The sequence below is a fragment of the Vanessa cardui genome, chromosome 2 (assembly GCF_905220365.1).
Source record: "Vanessa cardui chromosome 2, ilVanCard2.1, whole genome shotgun sequence".
NCBI classification, from domain to species: Eukaryota; Metazoa; Arthropoda; class Insecta; order Lepidoptera; family Nymphalidae; genus Vanessa; species Vanessa cardui.
Window position 1 is genome coordinate 14,648,298 of NC_061124.1, and position 21,385 is coordinate 14,669,682.

Below are 21,385 nucleotides of genomic sequence, written 5' to 3' on the forward strand. Positions count from 1 at the left end.
CCATTTACTTGATACAGGATTTATTGCCTTATATTGTAGGCACGAGCGTTTATTATTGAGAGTTACATCTACAAGATATGAGTATCTAGTGATAAAGGAAGTCTACAATGTTAATCATGATATCTGATGTCAGCAATTTGTTGTCTTGGCTCGGACTATGCGATAAATGGCACAACGCCAATGCTATGAGGAATCTGAATTACAATATTACATGAACGACCGTAACTTATAGCTGATATCTTATCATTAGAATCTTATTTGGGGATCGTAAAATAAAACATCGTAATATTTTTATGACGTTACGTTTTAGGATAACAACGGTATGATGATATATCGTTGATATATAACGTTGATACTTAGGATATTATATATATGTATTATTTTTTAATTGCGACCAAATAAATTCAAATTACAAAACAGGAATACAATCAGATCAATAAATATTTCGAAATTAAAAAAAAAATGGAATACTATTTTTAATCTCGTTAAAAAATGCTTATAAATCAAATACAAATAAATAATTGTTATTTGAACAGTTTGAAGTATTAACCTCAATATTTTTGAAATCGGATAAAACAATTTCCAATCAACTAAACAAATAATACTAGTCTAGTCTATTATAATAACTTTACAAAATAAATAACGCTCTATACAATTATAACTCTACATCATACAAATTGTTTAGTAACAAAAAAGAATACTTGTCGGAAAATCAAAGAATCATTTATTCATTTCAATGATATCAGAAATATCAATCACTCTATCAGACAAGTAACGTTATCATTCCTGATGTATGCCTCCTCAGACAACCCTCTGATCTGTTCATTGGTTTGTAATGATAACCGGGTGCGATCATTTGTCAGGAGGTATTCAAGCGTATCATATATTTCCTGTATCCTCAACGGTAGAAATATTAAATTTATTAACTTCAGAAACCATAAATAATTCATTATTACAGTATCGATAAATGTTACTTATGAATTATAGACTAGGACACTGTTAAATAATTACGTATTAGGTACTTCAAACAAGTAACTCTGTCTGTCTATGTTTCCTTTTTGACTAAGCTTCTGAACCTTGAAATCCAAAAAGGAATATAGGCTATCTTTTTTTGCTTAACAGCTGATGACCAACCTCAAAACGCGAACGAAGGCGTGGGTAGAGTTTATTATACGATAAATAGAGAAATGAATTACATGCTTGTATCTGTTTGAATAAAAAAATTATGTTTTTTTAGATAGCTTGATAAATAATATGGATAGGTTTTTTGTAAAGTATGTGTAAATATTAGCTAAATGGTTTAAGGGCTGACTAGGGATGTAAAAATCACAGGATCGATCCTAACTCCTTGGACTATTATCGTATCCACTCCTACTACAAGTGATAAGCTTAAAAAGAGGAGTAGGTATATGGAAAGGAATATTATTAACTCCTCAGAAAATACAAAAAGCATTTATTTATTAATGTATCTGTTTTGTCATTGGTAATGGAAGCATTGGTTTAATAAAATGTGATTTAATATAATTTGTATAATACTATGCAACGTTAAAACTTAGTTTGAAACTGAACAAAACTACAGGTGTATAAATAATATGCAGCAACAGTTATATATAATTAAAGTTCTGTTAAGATGAAGTTGCTTCGTAATACAGACGTAACAGTTACCAACAAAGGCGACAGAATCAATTGTTTCCAACAGTTAAACTTTAACATTGGAATATTCATCCGCTATGTATAACGAGAATCTCAAAGTACCCTCAAACTTATCTTTAAGGACTCGCCTTTGATATCACATACTTTGTTACAGTTGCCAAACGAATTTAATTTGTATGTCAAAGTAATTAAGATATATATTTCTGTAACGTTGCGAAGTATTCGAGACACGTATAGCGTAAGATTGTGAACCGTGACGGGAATGCCTGCTTGCAATTCGATCACATTCTTCAACCCACTGGACCGAGTCATGGACCTCTTATGTTTCCCAAAGCTAAGTAATTCCTTAATTAATATTTTTGTTCTTTTTGTGTACACTATTTTTTGATTTCCCGAGAAGATTTTCAATTTGTATATTCTTTTATTATCCAAGCTACACGATATACATTTTAAAGTAGATCAGGAACAACACCGTTTTAAAATAATTGCTAAAGGTTTCATATTATTTTCACCCCCCACCAACAACAAATAACAACAACAGCTTGTCAATTTCCCATCGCTGGGCTAGGGCCGCCCTCTCCTTTGGAGGAGTAGAATTTTGAAAATATTCCAGCATGCTGTTACAATGTGGTCTGGTGTAATGCACATATGGCAAAATATCGATGAAATTAGACACTGGAGACAATTAGACAAATTAGATGCAGGTTTCCTTTCTCACCTAACCACTGGGCCATCTCGGCTCTTAGCCGAAATGGCCCAGCCATTTCGGCTCATAAACCCCTCCAATAAAGCTTAAAGCTTGTGCTAGTGGGGACGAGGAGATGAAGATCAAGATGTGAGAATTAAACCTGCGACATTATACATTGCTAGGCGTAACGATTCCACTGTTAACGCTAGAATTGTAACCTATTTTGAAGATTGGTTTTCATTAAATAGCCTACGAAGAGGGCGGTAGAAATTTACGAGGAAAAAATTCCACTTGTAACGTTGGAAATGAGAATGGAAAAAAACAAAGCAATTCTTTTTTCCTTAAAACGGCTCAGTCTAAGCAATACTCAGATAGTCAATCTATTTTCAATACGAGTGGAAACATTCTCTATATTGTTACGTACAATTTTAAAAATAAATATTCATCAAACTATTATTTACGATTTACTTTTCTTTATTCGAAGAGTTTATTCGTTAAAACGAATATGCCAATCTGTAAAATTAACAATTAAGTAATTTCAGTAAGCACTAATATTACATTATCCTTTCTATTACTAAGGCCGACCCTAACATTTTTTTTTAATTGAGACGCTTTTTCTGTATTGGCTTCAGCCAAAAAGGTATTTAAGGATCCCACACAAGATTTTAATTGCGATATAAATGACATAACAACAACAACAGCCTGTAAATTCCCACTGCTGGGCTAAAGGCCTCCTCTCCCTTTGAGGAGAAGGTTTGGAACATATTCCACCACGCTGTTCCAATGCGGGTTGGTGGAATACACATGTGGCAGAATTTCTATGAAATTTGTCACATGCAGGTTTCCTCACGATGTTTTCCTTCACCGCTGAGCACGAGATGAATTATAAAGACAAATTAAGCACATGAATCAGCGGTGCTTGCCTGGGTTTGAACCCGCAATCATCGGTTAAGATGCGCGCGTTCTTACCACTGAGCCATCTCGACTCTATATAAAATAAATGACATATTTTGACTATAGTCCTCGTTCCACCCCATTATAATGTAGAAGGCATTATTATTAACGATTGACAATTTTTTTAAGGAAGACAAGTTTCAAGGTTCAATTAAAAATGTATTTTTTGTTATTCTTTGTCTTTTTGTTTTTTGTTCTAAATCAATACATGATATTTCATCTATGCGAATATATGAAGTTTGATTCCTCTCAAGTGCCCCTGATTTTGTTGAACTGGTTCGCTAGTGAATTAAATGCTGTTGGTAAATAAGAAAATGAATATTGAAGTCAAATTTCCAAATGATTTCTAAATGAGCGTACATATAAATAAGCCATTTCATATTATAAATTGCGATTCAACGGGGAAATGCTGCTAGCATTCTTGCCACCATTCCACGCGGTCAATATTTATACAGTAACTAGTTTTATTTCATATTTGTATATATTAATGTTATTAATTCTTATGTTAATAAAAAAAATATATAATAATTTTGAAATGGAAATTTATAATAATCTATATTAATATAATAAATGTGATAATAACTTTGTCTGTCTGTCGCTCTTTCACTACCAAAAGAATGAAGCTAATTCGAATACCAAGGATGGACATAAGCTACTTTTTTGCCTAACACACCACAACTAAATCCATCCCAGGGCGACAACTAGTATATAATAATTTCGCTGTAAAAGCACGGGTATAACCTTGAAAATAAAGATCATCCTTTAAATCGAGGTTGTTTATCCAGATTCTTGTTCTGTATATTGTACAACCTTACATTTGAATATTGGTAATATTCATAAATTTGACCTAAATTATTCCTTCAAGGACAAAATTGTTTGAACAACTGCTAGGATATTATAAGTACATAATACCGACTTCGGTTGATAATGTAATGTTAGTAGAAATATATAAGTTGAAGTAATAAAAATATTATAGAATATGTATTAACTGTATATATGAATATATAATAATGTACTCCAAACACAAGTTCAGTGATGTATAATCTATAATAGTATATTAAAATTATTGATTTCGAGATATTTACCATGTTTCTTATTTTTGGTGGAGCTCGATTTTTCGACATTATCTACGAATGTCTTGTTCACGAGACTGATGAAATCAATAACTTTAATAAGAATAACCGTGTTAATTTAAAATCTTATATATAATAGTATAAATACGAATATAATCATGGTTATTTGTCTGTTGTACTTTCACGATCAAGCCGCTGAACTGATTTTCATGAAATTTGGTATGAAGCAAGCTTGAACCAGATTTGAACCCGGAGTTTTAATCTGAGATTCATACCCTTAATCGACTGGACCAATCGCATCAATGTACTACGAGATAAATGTTTTGTCATCAAATATTATGCGCTATGTCATTGTCAGCGTTTCCAAGAAAATCAGTCCAACATATTATATTACGTTTGGTTTTCGACGTGTAACATGATAAGCTAGATTATATACAATTACTATTACATTATAAACATTACATTATAATGCATAAACTCAAATTCAAAATCATCTATTTAATGAAGCATAATACAATCTATATAACCCAATGAAATGGCACTGGTTCCGAAACTTAAGTATCTAGGCCGAGAAGAACTAGTGAAAGAACTTTGAAGAGCTTTTCTCAATATTTTAGATTTTGGATTTAATAAATATTATTATAGCTGAGATGGTCCAGAGTTTAAAACGCGTGCATCTTAACAGATGATTGCGGGTTCAAACCCAGGCAAGCACTACTATATATATATGTGCTTAACTTGTGTTTATATTTCATCTCGTGCTTGGCGGTGAAAACAAACATCGTAAGGAAACCTGCATGTGTCTAATTTCATCGAAATTCAGCCACATGCGCATTTCACCAACCCGCATTGACACAGCGTGGTGGATTATGTTCCAAGCCCTCTCCTTGATAGGAGAGGAGGCCTTAGCCCAGCAGTGGGAAATTTACCAGGCTGTTACTTTACTTTTTTAACTAACAACAATCCATTTTCAATCAATCTAACCATTTTCAACCAAATAATAATCTAATTTTAAATATTATTTACTAGCAATCTGCCCTGGCTTCGCACGGTTGCGATGTTGATACTAAATATGACCACTGAATGTATTACAACGTTCACAGCTTTTTTGTTAGACAATACAAACATGTTGCAAAAAAGATTTTTTATTGTGGGTTACTAAGAGATACTGACATTATTAAGATGTACATGTTATTTAGTTTGATCGTTTGTTTCAGTCAAATTTTTTCATGGAAAATGTTGGCGGACGAGCATATGGGATGTAAGAAATATTTACCATTTCTTACATCGTCAATGCGCCACCAACCTTGGGAACTAAGATGTTATGTCCCTTGTGCCTGTACACTGGCTTACTCACCCTTCAAACCGGAACACAACAATACTGAGTACTGTTGTTTGGCGGCAGAATAACTGAGAAGTGGGTGATACCTACTCAGACGGGCTTGCAAAAAGCCTTACCACCAAGAAATTGCAATGTCAGCAATAAAAATGACTTTATTTATGACATTTCTTATACTACTATATTATACATGTATCATACATATAAACCATTATCTTGAATCAATCTATCTATTATAAAAACCGCATCATTATCCGTTACGTAATTTTAAAGATCAAAGCATACACGGAGACAGACAGCGGTAGGCAGCTTGGTTTTATACTGTATAATCATACATAAAATCGATACTCGAACGGTAATCATAATGTATTTAGAATCCATTCGAATTTGTTACACTAAAATAGATTTGAAGGACACATTTCGAAATAGCATTATTAGTTTGCGGCGTTCGATCGCAACACATCGACTTCAGCAACCATGTGATCAGTTCGGATCAGTAAAGCTCTTAATCCAATTATAATGGCGTGATATGCACGGCTGTATTTAATTCGGTTCAAAATTGTGTTGCACGTTTATCAACTAATACGCAACGCATATCACGCTTGTATTTGATAAGCCAATGTTTGTAATTAGCTGATTACTCCAATGCGAAGTATGATGATTTCAGTTCTTATGTAACTTCTAAAAGCCAGATAACCCAGCGGTTAGAACGCGTGCATCAAACAAGCACCGCAGAATATTCATGGCGGTGAAGGAAAATACTGTGAAGAAACCTGAATGTATCTAATTCCATAAAAATTTCACCACTTGTATATTCCACTAATCCGCAATGGAACAGCGTAGTAGAATATGTGCCAAACCTTCTCCTCAAAAAAAGGGGAGGCCTACCCAGTAGTAGGAAATTTACAGGCTGTTATTCTTGTTGAATAATAAAAAGTGTCTATTAAATGCTAATTATTATATGTCATGTGATGCCATTCTTATTTCAATATGGCACATTGTAGTGGTGATGGATGGTATATATAGGTTTCCCTGTTACATGATAAATATTTAATAGTTTATTGATAATATTGTCAAATAATTATCTTTTCGTTTGTCATATTTTTCATTGCGAAATTTTTTACAGCGTTAATTTACACTTTTGTTTTATTTTGATTATTATGGATGTGTTTAATATTGAAATTCTTATGTTTGGTAAATCGACACGTTTTTAAAACACCAGCTTAACGATTTATACCTTTTAAAGGGATATATGTATTTGAATTTATTTCTTAAGCATTTTCATTTACATAATATTATTTATAACCAGAGTTACACAGTCAATTTATTTTTATTATTATAAAAGGCTAACTGTACTGTAGAGTTGAAGACCTTTTTTTCTTGAAACTAATTAATTTCTTAATATAATATACTCGTAATTTCGTCGGCAAAATTCAAATGATGCTTTCATTATATTTTATGAGATTCTGTTATTTCTAGTCCACAAATTAATCAGTTTCTTTTACAATATAAATGTCAAAAATGTTATATAATCTTATCTTATTTATGTATGTAAATATTATAACACTTCTACTTCGATGGTTACTGTGTTTTTTTATGGTATAAGTTGGCGGACGAGCATATGGGCCACCTGATGGTAAGTGGTCACCATCACCCATAGACAATGACGCTGTAAGAAATGTTAACTATTATTTACATCGTCAATGTGCCACCAACATTGTGAACTAAGATATTATGTCCCTTGGGCCTGTAATTACACTGGCTCACTCACTCTTCAAACCGGAACACAACAATACTGAGGGGTGGTACCTACCCAGACGGGCCAGCACAAAGCCCTACCACCAAGTTCTAAAATAGAAAGTTAATTGAACTTTAAAATCTTAATATAACATTTCAAATGGCAGAGACAATAACTCATTGACGGTATGAGTGAAATTTCTACAATAAGTATGCTTATTTACCCTAACATAGGCTACATTAAACAAATAAGGCATATAAACATACTATTACAACCCGAAACTATTTTAAGGCTGTCGAATGTCCGTTCCTAATTTAGCTCAATATATTTTCAAGGGTTCGACCACGTGAACCTCAAATAAAGATTCCGAGTTTAAACCCGTGCAAACATTATTGAATTTTCACGAATTTTGTGTATATAGTCAATGAGGAAATTTAAATTAAAAAAGTATATTTGTACACCAACCTGTATGGAATTAGCCTTTAAACTATATTGCATTTCATATTAAATTGTTTATGTAATATAGAACACAAAGAAAATCCCGCTGAGTTTCTTTCGCCGGTTCTTCTCAGGTCAGGATATTTTCTTTTCCGAACCGGTGGTACTGTTTCAATTGACCATCAATGAGAAAGTGTAATACTTATATATCGAATAAAGTAATCTGAGTTTGAGTTAAGTTTGAAAAACGTTTTCAAGAGAAAAGAAAGCCTTACATCTTCGCCTCAAGAGCCCTGAGACATTTAAAGCATGTTAGCATGTTTTTGAGTCAAGTTATTTGGAGAAATGAAACAAAACACTACGACGTAATATGAGAGTTAGAGTAAACTCAACTCTATAAAACCTATCTAACTTAAGTCTGGCGTCTATCCGCTCGCCAGCAGTTCTTATCTGGACACGTCTCTCGAGTGGGCGGATACAATGGGAGCTGTCATTTACAGTTCTGTTCTCGCATAATATGTTAGAAGCCATCTATAAAAATCATTATTCGATTGAAAATAGCTGCATAGAATTACTAACTGGGAAAATGTCAATCAAAATTAATGGACAACTTTATAGTGATTTTGAAAAAGTGCAACTACTGAATTTCTTGACAGTTTATCTCGGTAAAATTTGCATTCGGAAATGACGATCCAAAAGTTCTTATAAAAGCCTATTCGAATAAAGTATATTTTGATTTCGATCTTGTTTGAAATAAGTAAGAACTAGTAATTATTTGTTATTTCACTAATGCACTACGAACTTTTGGTGCTAAGATGTTATATCTCTTATATCTGTAATTACTCCAACAAAATTACCCTAAGTATTTCTATTTGGTGTAGAATATATGAAGAGTTGGTAGTATCTATCCTGTTGTTCTAGTCCTGCTGATTAAGGAACATGCTCTCAAACTTAGAAATAATTAGCGTTTTACTTGCTTTAATTTTATTTACAATATTTGTTTCTTTAGAACTTGAAATTGAATAATCGTCTCATGTTACACGTAGATTCATTTACATTTAACAACCGATGACATGACTTTCAGTATTGGCTCCAGATAAAGGAACTCTTCATTGATCAATGTCTATGCTAGATACGAAATGTCGTATCTACATAACACCTGGTTACAAAAAGGATTTTTTAAAATTAATTTATTCAAAAAAGGAACAATAATTAATCATCATTATTATTCTCTTGCCCTTATACAATTTTATTTGGTGTCCGCGCAGCATGTCTTCTTCTTCCATACTTATCTGTCTGACATCATCTCACTAACACAATCACACAATCCATCCATTTCGTTGGTCGTCCCCTTCGTCTCCATCCACGGAACAATAAATAATAATGGAAGAAATATACAAAATCACAAAATCGTACAAGAAATCCCGTTCGGAAGATTATATAATTCCTTAGCCGGACGAATCTATATTCCGAACCATTGTAACTTAATTTTAAATCTAAAATGACGATAATTATATAAAATGAGTACTTTATTTTACTATATTTGGTTTGGTTTTGGGTCTGGGTACCACCCACTCAGATATTCTACCGCCAACAACTGGTATTGTTGTGTTGTGATAGAAGGGTCAGTGAGCCAGTGTAACTATAGTTACAAGTGCCATCGTCTATGGGCGGTGTTGACTACTTATCATCAGGTGGTACATATGCCAAGCAATACCAAAAAAATGAGAAACCTATTTGAATAATGTATTATGTTTCTATCGGATCATAGTTTTTCGGTTACGCTGACAAAGAAAAAGTATGATACGGTAAAAAAACTCAATACAGACTACACGATGATGAAACGTATAAAATTTATGCGCTATATAAAAAAGTTTCGCGGTGGATTCAATCTGTGACGTCAATCACGTCAAATGACTCGTAAAAGTTACGAGGGTTATACATAAAACTATTCAACTTCCTATATATTTTTTTCATATTCAATTTCGTATTCAACTTTTTCGACCTTGATCGAATTTTTTTATGAAGCGTTGTATAATTATTTTTTTTAATTCATATTAGGAATGTACCCTTATGTTGCGATGCTCTTATGATTTACTAGTAATAACCCGCGGCTTAGCTTAGGTTTTACGGTGTTGGTTGTCATGTTTTAGGCAAAAAAGGTAGCCTGTGTCCTTCCTTGGGAGTTCAACTTTGCTTCATACTACATTCCATCAAATACGGTTCAGCGTGAAAGAGCGACCAGATAGATAGACAGGTAGACAGAATTACTTTTACATTTATAATATAGATTCAGAGTTACAAAACATATTTAATACAACAATCCTTTTAATGTTTCACTTAAGGCCTTCCCTTTTAAGGAGGTTTTAAGCTTATTCCAACACGCTGCTGAAATGCGAGTTAGTTATGGATTAGTTAATGCAACACACGTGTGGCAGATTTTCATCCAACAAATGCAAGTTTCCTGCGAAGTTTCGCTTCGATCACGAGATGATTTATAAATACATTAAATGGCTGGAAAATTCAATAGTGCTTTATTTTGTTAATTTTAAAGTACCTTCTAAAAAAGATTTTCAATTATTTCAAAATAACTCCACAATCTGTATCTATGTATGTGTGGCTGTCTCGTTACTTAAGTTGTTGGCTGTTGTACTAATAAGTCAAGCATTTTGTTGGATATCATACGTTTCTTATCAATTTTAATTAAATTTATAATAAAACCAATTTCTTGACCATATCGATGTTTTTTTTCCTGCCACTTGTGTAAATATCATTGGCTCGAGCGGCTTATACGGCATCGTAAAATAGGGAAGTGAGTAGCAAGGAACGTCTTTTATATATCAACCTTATCAGGTTTCAAGCGACGTCCATCCTGACCTCAGCTCAGAGCGTCGCTGATAGCGTGGAGAGCGCTTCTATCTAATTTTATTGTGTACACCTTAATTAAATATGCATCTGACGCGTAACAAACAAAAGCGCGATTTAATTGGAAACTAACGCCATCTATTATTCTACCAGCGAAACAATTAATTTGATTATAACAATAATTGCATTGTATATAAATTTACTGCATACAATAATTTTAATAATGTTTAATTAACATTTGTGATAGACATTACTATTTAATTTCATATTTCAATGACATTTTGCGGTGACACTATGAGTTTATTTTAGGGTTGAATATTATTGACATGCTTGAAATTATTTCAAAATATTTTTCCAAGTCAAATGCACGGAAGATATCGTAGACTTTAAATATTATATACATAGATTCATAGGCATATAGCCAAGTATTAGAACCAACTGAGTAACTAGGAAATACTTCTACAATAACAGGTATTATTTAAGAGCAGATAAAATAGCAACAACGTACTATTAAGGGTAATATATACGAGCACATACATATACAATTAAAATAAATTTGAAAATATGATAACACAAATGCATAACATCATAAGCTTATTTACCGTTAACGACGAATTGTTTGCAGCGATGTTAATTATTGCGTTCTATAAATAATTCGATTTGTAATTGGGCATCGTGTGTCATTCACTCGACTAATTGCGTTGGCGAGATAACTCCAGCAATAAACTGGCGGATTAATCGGATTCCGCAGCGTGTAATGTCAGTATTTACTAGACTTTAGATAGATGTTTAATTTATTTTTTACTACCTGTCTTTATCTACCTAAACTGAGATGGGCTACTCGTGCATTTTAACAGACGATTGCGGGTTCAAACCGAGGCTAGCACCACTGCTACATAATATGTGCTTTACTTGAGGAAACCTGCATTTTTTAGAAATTCTGGCACACGTGTATTCCACTAGCCCGCATGGTAACAGCGTGGTGGAATATGTGTCAAACCTTCTCAATGGGAGAGGAGATCTTAGACCAGAAGTTGGAATTTACAGGCTGTTGTTGTTGTAAGTTCTACCCACCGAGTCGAGATGGTGCAGTGGTTAGAACGCATTAAGCTTCACCACGAACACAGGAACATATGTTTTGTTTATATTTAATCTAGTGCTCGGGAATTACTTTGTTCCGTTCGGGAGGAAAACACTGTGAGAAAATCTACATGTTTAAATAAACTTACATGTGTCTTAAACAAGTTGCCTAGACTAGATCGACGAGTCATTAAATAAATTAAAAGAAAATGAACGTAAAATATTGGATGTAGGTACACCATGTTACACTATAAACGTATTTATAATACACATTGGTTTGACAGCGTTACTACTGATATCTTTAATTACATTTTTGATTCTTCTATACATTACTATATTTGTGATATAAAATGTATCTCCCTTGTTTAAGCGTACGAAATTGTAACCGGTAGTTGGTACCCGCATTACGGGCTTGCTTACTTTGTTTTGTGACTACACTAATTTTTCAAGTCAATATTTTTTTTATATTCTATGTACTCATAAATGTATGGATTATAATTATTAAATACTAGCTATGCCCGCGACTTTGTACGCGTTTGAATTTAACAAAAAGAAAACATTATTGTAGCCTAAGTTACTCCTTATTATATCAGTTATCTGCCGCCGTTGCAGAGATTAGCCGGAACAAACAAACAGACAGACAAAAATTGTAAAAAATTTTTTTTTGCTATATATACCGTTTCTATATGCATTGAGTAAAAAGGGCTATTTTACTAGTACAAACAGACACTCCAATTTCATTATATGTATAGAAGATTATATATCTATCTATGTATATTGATTTTATCGTCGATATTATATACGTCTACTTATTTACTGATGTAGATTTTATCATACCAAAAGGAAAATCTTTAAAGTCTTTTAATTATACAAACATCAAAATTACGTAACACATTTACCCCAGATATGAAATTTCAATGGCGCTCCCGAGAATATTTTCTATATTAAAAGCCTACTAAAATGTTTAAGTGCCGTTCCGCCATAAAAATAAAATTTGATTATTTGAATAAAATGCGTACTCAACTCATTGAATCATCAACCTGATGTTATAAAGGGCTTATCTATGTCCTTTTGTAACTTTTGTAACTTTATTTTGACATTTTAATACACTAAACGCGAAAGTTTGTATGTATGGGTGGGTATGTATGGATGTTTGTTACACTCTCACGCAAAAGTATTCAATGGATTTTGAAAAAACTTTGTAATTATATAGATTATACATCAATATAACACAGAGGGTATTGAAGTAATTTATAAGGATGTCGTGTGAGTAATATTTGACAACCAACCTCTAAAACGCAAATATAGTTGCAGGCGAAAACTAGTGTGACATAAGTTTTTAATAAGTTTGTAAAAATAATAAAAGAAACATGACTTATAAATTAATACTTACTGTGAATTTTCGTCAGTCGTTTGTATGTATGTTCGCTCTAATCTCAACAACTATTGCTGTCACACCGAGTGGAAAAACACAGTGAACTCTACATGTGTAAAGTTCTAAAGAAATGTCTACATAATTGTCCGTACATGGCCACTTAGTGCTATTCGAAGCTTAAGGCAATTTTCTGTAAAGTTTTACTAGTTACTTCTAATTGCTTCGCTTGCTTTTTAAGGGTAATTGTCAGGTGATAAATAGTAGCATACGTCTTTGCAGTTGAAACTTGGTTTATACCAAAGAGCAACAACCAGACAGACAAACTGAGTTTTTTTTATAGTATAGGTTGGCGGACGAGCATATGGGCCATCTGATGGTAAGTGGTCACCATCACCCATAGACAATGACGCTCTAAGAAATATTAACTTTTCTTTACATCGTCAATGTGCGACCAACCTTGGGAACTAAGATATTATGTCCCTTGTGCCTGTAGTTACACTGGCTCACTCACCCTTCAAAGCGGAACACAATAATACTGAGTACTGTTATTTGGCGGTAGAATAACTGATGAGATGGTGGTACCTACCCAGACGGGCTAGCACAAAGCCCTACCACCAAGTAAAAGTTACTTTGGTATTGATATAATATTAGTACAGATAATTAATTATGTTTCTAAAACTTACATACTACGTTGAAATGAGAGTATGAAAAACAACACCCAAAATTATAATCCCGTTTAATTTCTATCATTGGATTTTCGAGGGTCTGAAGTGTTTTGTTTCAAATCAGTAACAGTCCCATAATTCATGTATAAATATCTTGGATTAAAATTTAATTATTTCTGTATAAATTTGGATAGTTTAGAATAATATAACAATGAAAATAAACTTATAATAGAATAACTTTTCAAGTTTTATTATAAATAAAATATAATTCAATTTCGTTATGCTAACATTTTTGGAATTAAAGAATAAAACTTCTAACTTTGAACGAAGACTTACATTTGAAATTTGCTTCATTATTTTTAATGAACTTGATAATTCTCTTAAACGTTTCAAATGTACTTATAAAATACACTATTTAAATAAATTTATTGAAATATTTATAATTGAACAAACTTTAATGAACCATACTACTTATCGTCATGTTAATTTATTTATGATTAAATTAGTAATTGAAATATTTAATCAAATAGTTAAACTGTCATTTTGAAATTGATTGCATAATAATTTCATTAATTATATTTAATTCTTGTTTCAAGTTATAATTACTAATTGTCAATTTATTAAACACAATAAATAAAGTAACTAATTAATATTAAGTTTTAATATAAAGTATGGTCATCGATATGGGAGATAGTTTCTCGTGACAATTATCAAATAAATTCATAATAATAAATAAAAATTTTAACAAAAAGAAAAACCGACTTCAAACAAAACACTATTTTAAAACAAATGAATATGCACGAAAAAGTAATAAAAATAATTGCGAATTCAACATATTTTTTAGAGTCTTCCTAAGTTAAATGAAATGAAAAATATTAGACTACTTAAAAGTCGATTAACGATTATATCATATAGTTATAATTATTTGTATATTTGGAGTCGGTGTTGTTTGTTTTTTACAAATTACCTTTTACACAATAATATACTGGATCAATCAAGGGGCTCGTATCGCTTCTTTCTTTTGATTGTTGGGGCAAGGGCACCGTGGCTGACACCGGCTCCAAATATACCAATAATTATAACTACATGATATAATCGTTAATCGACTTTTAAGTAGTCTAATATTTTTCATTTCATTTAACTTAGGAAGACTCTAAAAAATATGTTGAATACTCAATTATTTTTATTACTTTTGAGTGCATATTCATTTGTTTTAAAATAGTGTTTTGTTTGAAGTCGGTTTTTCTTTTTGTTAAAATTTTTATTGTTAAAATTTTTATTTATTTTTTGATTTTAAGTGAAGCTGATGTTGACTAACTATTTTTTTTTAATATGGATAGATTAAGCGTTCCGTTTATATGATTCAGAAACTACTTCGAGGACAATTTCAAAGGAAACTTGCGAATAAAGCAAAAATAGACTTTCGAAAATGCGGATTTAATACGTCACGCGGCGTAAACTACAAGGATCCCTCGAAAGAGCTGTAATCGAACTCAGCAAAAAAACTTTGAAAAAGACCAACTATATTTCGTACATCATATGACATCACATCACATACACAAAATTTGATTAAAGATAGTAAGAAATTCTGCCCCATATCGCACCCTAACTGCGAGCCGTATAGGAGTTCCATCACTACATAGTATAAAACAAAGTCGCTTTCTCTGTCCCTATATCTTTAAATCTACGAAACGGATTTTGATGCGGTTTTTTTTAAAAGATAGTGTGATTCAAGGGGAAGGTTTGTGTATATAATACATGAACAATATAGTAAAGAAACACTGATAATTTTAGAAGTTTGCGATGTGATTTCGTAAATAAACAAATTCTGTAGTATATTTAGTATCAGTATTGCACCCGTGCGAAGCCGGGGTGGGTAGCTAGTTGATTATAATATTCGACTATGATAAATACATAAACATAACCACATTACGGAAGGTGACTCAAATATCCAAATAACCTATAATTAAAAGATTCGACTGAGTATCGCTAACGTGCTCCTCAGAATTGTTCCGTTCCCTACCGTTCCGTTACTTTGTCATGGATCCTGTGCTCAGAACCTTACCAAACTTTCACCAAATTACCCTTGAAGTATATATTTTATAATAAAAAAAATTTATCAAAATTGGTTAACGTGATTTTTAGTTATTCACCTATTTGTCGCGCATATACTGCAATAATGCAAATTTAAGACTTATGTCGTTTTCATATGGATACCATCATCGGAAAAAAATAAAAAAAAATGGGACCCCACGGGAAGCACTACCTTTCAAACAAAAAAAAATTATCAAAATCGGTCCACCCAGTGAAAAGTTATGAGGTAACAAACATAAAAAAAAAAAAAAAAAAAATACGGACGAATTGATAACCTCCTCCGTTTGGAAGTCGGTTGAAAAGAGAACAAATAATTTCACGTTTCGACTACAAATAGCTTATGCATTCTTAGTACTGAATAGCACTTGACTACCTGATAGAAATCACTGCCCGCAAGGCACTAGCGCTATTGAAATATCAATCATTCCTTACATCGCCAATTATGCCACGATGTTATTTACCCCGTTCCTGTAAAAACACTACTTCACAAATTCTTCAAATAAGAACACAACGATACCAAGTATTGCTATGTAGCACTACAGTATGTGATGAGTATGTGGTACTCTTGACAATCTTGTACGCGGGCCTAACACTATGTCTTTGTAAATTAGATTCAATAGTTTAATGATCATATATTACACAGATTTATTATAATATACCATATTATTATACTCGTAAAATCAACTTTATTGAATGAAAAAATACAAAAAGATTTATAAAGGTTATGTTTTTCAATGAGAAATCGTACAATACAAATTTAATTTCTCTTTTGTTTCAGATGCCGTACGAAATGTTTGAACCGAGCTACATACGGACATAGTGATAAATTCAATAAAAAAATGATAACATGACGAAATATGTTTCCAGTTGGACAGTTTCATACAGGGCAGAATAAAAACGGGGCAATGCTTCAATATGACGAACGTAAAACTGATACTGGAAAGAGCAAAATATTTGCTAACAAACTAGTGTATTTTAATCTATATTCGTTTTTATTGATATTTTTCTTATCTCTACAAAAAGCTAATTCGAATACGACGAATATGAATCAGCGCGGTGACAACGTTATCAACGTAAGCGATGAAAACAATTTGAACGTTAACAACGTACAAAACGATTCACCGAACGATGAATACGATGATAATGACGATGTTCACGGAGAGAAATATACAAATGTCAATTTTGATAAGAATCCGTATTACAGTAACGAAAAATATCCCCAACACAGTGACATTTATAAAAACGAGAGAAACGGTTACAGTGACTATAGTGATTATAAGAGATATTATTTAAATCCTTCTAATCCATTACCTAAATCTAGTGTTAAATTTAAAATAAGCAGTAGGATAGTCCAGACAAAGTATGGAAAATTACAGGGGATTGTTTTGGCCATGGATGAACACAGATACCTGAGTCCACTAGAAGTGTTTTTAGGTGTGCCCTACGCTACGCCTCCCGTGGGATCAAACAGGTAAGACGAAACTAAGTTATACAAAACTAAACCTATTTATTTTTATTATTCTATATTCTTAACAAAAAACATAACAACTCTGAAAGATTTTTTTAACTGGAATAAAAATATTTACATTTAAAAGAAAGTTTAAGATATGTAAATTGCGATTGGATTCTTCAAAAATTTTTGTTTGTGTATTTCATTTTAGGTTTAGTCCAACAAGAACTCCTTCACCCTGGGATGGCGTGAGAGTCTCTGATCGTCCAGGTCCAGCTTGTCCCCAAAAACTCCCAGATCTCGATGACGATCGGATTCTGTTAGAAAAAATGCCCAAGGGTAGACTAGATTATATAAAAAGACTGATACCTTATCTTAAGAACCAAAGTGAAGATTGTCTTTATTTGAACATATTTGCTCCCTTACAAAGTAAGTTTTAGCTAACAATTATATGAATATTAACAAAATCAATATTCATTTGTTTTTCATCAGTATTAATGAATTGCAAATAACAATTTTACTTTATTTGTTTAAGTGGATGAAACTAAATTGGCCCTGCCCGTATTGGTATACATACATGGCGACAGCTACTCAATGAGCTCAGGGAATCCTTATGATGGTGCAGTACTCGCTAGCTACACGGACCTCATCGTTGTAACTTTAAATTTTAGACTTGGTGTTTTAGGTAAGAATATTGAAACAGCAACAGGATAAAAAGTTACAGTTAAAGCGCGGACAGGCAGCATTGAATTTTGAGTCACGCTATGCTAATACTCATAATTTTCATCCGACGGTGAAGTAAAAATGTCTAAGGAATTTTGCACATTTTGTGTGTAGCTCTAAAATAAGGTCTTGAGCATGAATGTAACCAAATGAAACGATGGATATTGTGTGAAAGATGATATGGCTGGAAAGAATGTTACTTGTGAGATGACGTCAGTTAAGGAAGTAAGGAAGAAGACATGCTGCGCCGACCCTACGTAAATTGTGATAAGGGTAGGCAGCGTGTAACTCTAAAATAGATCATAGAAGTATATCATTATAAACTTCGGGGTACAAGTCACATTCAATTCTATATGAATCGGAGACATATAAACGCTTCGAACATATGTACTTGAGTCATTTAGAAAAAAAAAACTTATCGTGTTTCGTTGGATTACAGCCAAGACTATATACATAGCACATAGGCGTCTAAAGAAGTAATTTGAAATAAACATATCATCAATACCTTAAACAACTAAACCGGGCAGCAAAAATGTTCCAACGAGCTTTGTGGTTACGAAGAAACGTGACTACAATAGTCTGTCAAGTTTTTTCAGTATTAGCAACATTGGCCAAATAAATGGGCTAAAGACGACATAGTCTTAGCGCTTATTCAAAAATGACTATTAATCACAATACATCATTTGAATTTTATTTGAATATGAATACCATGATAAGCGTATTGTCTCACTCAGCAGACTAAGTTGGGAGCGAACAATAAAACATCCCTAAATTGCTCTAATTAAGATAATTTTCTGGCAAACGTACATCATTAGTCTCTAGTATACTCATTAGTCGTGACTTGGGACTCGTTGGAAATTATTGGCAAAAGGCAACAATCTTTTGATAAGTTATTTCTTCGAAGTTGCGAACGTGTTATTCTTTTAATGAATAAATACACTTACATTTTTCGTATTATACTTTTACAAAATATAATTAATTCTCTGTTGTATTTTAATGAGCAGCCTATACTTTGAGCTGATATCGCTAGCTATTCGATTACAAGATATAGTTTTTTTTTAAAACGACGTTATAAGGAAATGTCTTTTAATTAATATTTATTCAATTAAATTCCTTTCACTCAATCAATGGCTGCATGTAATACAGAAACGACGTAGAGAGAGATTAATAAAAAATAGGTATTCAGTCAATACATTGTTATTCGTAATGCTTCCTTTTGTACGTTTAGATAGGTCATATCTTTATTGTGCGTAGATTGAATAAATGCAAAACAATTTATACAATATATACATTTATTCCATGAATTCTTTGGAGTACTTTGGAATGAACTGTCTGAACGAGTTATTCGAGTACATTATAAATGCAAATAGGGGTGAAATTGAAAGGCAAATGTGGATACATTGATAAGGAATACGATTCAACTAAAATGTATTTTGTCTGGCTTCCTTCCATGAAATGAGATGGTTATTGAATGTTGTACTGCTAGTGAAATCAATGTTGCTTGTGATTCAATAAATAAATCGATGCGATTCTAAAATCGAGTTTCGCTCTATCGGTGGTTTTCAGCTCGCTTGCGACAAAAAGAAATGCATCAGCTTTTTATCTCGTTGTGTTTCAATTGAAAAGAAACGTACAAAATGAACTTCGATGTATTTCCTTTTAACTTTGCCACACTGAGTACGTTTTATATCAACTTTGTACAACGATACTTCTTTATAAATAGAAAGATACTCAAATTAATTAAAAATAGCTTAAGACGATTTTACTTTTAATGTCTTACAGTAAAATTGTCTTAGGTTTTATCGTATACTTAAATATAATATGCAAACTAATTATTATGTTAATGTTTCTTACCATTTTGAATAAAAGCTTTTAGTTCTTAATTTACACGTGATGAGAATGAATTATTCCTGTTTTTCTATACATATGTAATCAATTCTGAATTATGTATTTTCTGGCAACATTTTGTCGTATTTGATATCTTAAACATACTATCTTGGATAAAGTAATATTTCCATACATTGAGTTGGGGAGCTCAAGCCAAATTCAAAATCAAATTTCGGTAGCGTATTGGGAAGTGAAAAATTCGATCCCTGACCTCATAACTCACGCCACCCAACTCAAACTGCTGCATAAATTTCGCAGGATTCCTAAACGCAAATCCGACTCCGCACTTGAAGGCTAGAGTGGCGAACTACGGTTTAATGGATCAAATAGCTGCGTTGCATTGGGTACAGCAAAACATTGCTTTGTTTGGAGGAGACCCGACGAATATAACGTTAATGGGACACGGATCGGGAGCTGCTTGTATTAATTTCCTAATGATATCACCAACGGTTATGCCAGGTACATGGAAATCGTTTAATGATATAAACGTGACTGACTTTACATGCTTATCTGAACGTATTAGTATTTCAATAATGATAAGTCGTATCTTGTTATTTTCCCAAATGCATTACAGAGTTGAAATTTACTCGAGCTAAATGATTTTAAAACTAACATTAAAGTAAAACATTGTCTATCAAATATAGAGAAGGGTGCTTAATCTCTTTACTTAAGCGGGGTAATTTTGTGCAATAACAGATATTTGTGCCCACAGCTATTTTTTTTTTATTATTTTAGTACTGCTAAAAAGAAAAAAGATATTTTGTTTCATAATAAATATTTGTTTGGATTTTTTCAGGTCTTTTTCATAGAGCGATTCTATTGTCTGGCTCAGCTCTCAGTTCGTGGGCTATAGTTGATGATCCAGTTTACTATTCATTGAAATTAGCGAAACGTATGAACTGCACAATACCCGAAGATCTCGCAAAAGACCACGAAGTTATAGTAGACTGCTTAAGAGACGCCACAATAGAAGAATTATTATCAATTGACATATCGCCTCCGAATTTTCTGACTGCATTTGGACCGTCAGTGGACGGAGTTGTAATCAAGACAGATTTTGCAAAGGACTTTTTGACTCTTCATTCGACTGCCGATTTTCCCAGTTTTGGACCATTAAATAATATGAATCAGAACAATTTTCATATAAAGAGAAGCGATAGTGGAAGACGTTTGTTCCAAAACAAATACGATTTGCTATTTGGCGTTGTCACATGTGAATCTCTTTGGAAATTCTCCGCTCACGATATACAAAACGGTATTGAACCAGAGAAAAGAGATCGAATGCTGAGGTTATTCATTTTGCCATTATTTTTATTTTCATTCGTTCCTTGATTTTTTTTTTGGCAAAAATTTTCAATGGAAT

The 21,385-nt window shown here is 32.4% G+C and overlaps 1 protein-coding gene across 3 annotated transcripts in view; it reads left to right on the forward strand.

Annotated features, from left to right (window-relative positions):
* Positions 1 to 21,385, forward strand: part of LOC124541223 (neuroligin-4, Y-linked-like) — a 95,127-nt gene that overhangs the window by 68,188 nt on the left and 5,554 nt on the right. For all 3 annotated transcript variants that reach the window (XM_047119103.1, XM_047119119.1, XM_047119111.1), the window contains 5 exons: positions 16,741 to 17,433; positions 17,624 to 17,841; positions 17,948 to 18,097; positions 20,281 to 20,481; positions 20,819 to 21,311. In XM_047119103.1, coding sequence (XP_046975059.1) covers positions 16,820 to 17,433; positions 17,624 to 17,841; positions 17,948 to 18,097; positions 20,281 to 20,481; positions 20,819 to 21,311 — 1,676 coding nt within the window. In that variant the 5' untranslated portion in view covers positions 16,741 to 16,819. The remainder of the gene's footprint in view (positions 1 to 16,740; positions 17,434 to 17,623; positions 17,842 to 17,947; positions 18,098 to 20,280; positions 20,482 to 20,818; positions 21,312 to 21,385) is intronic.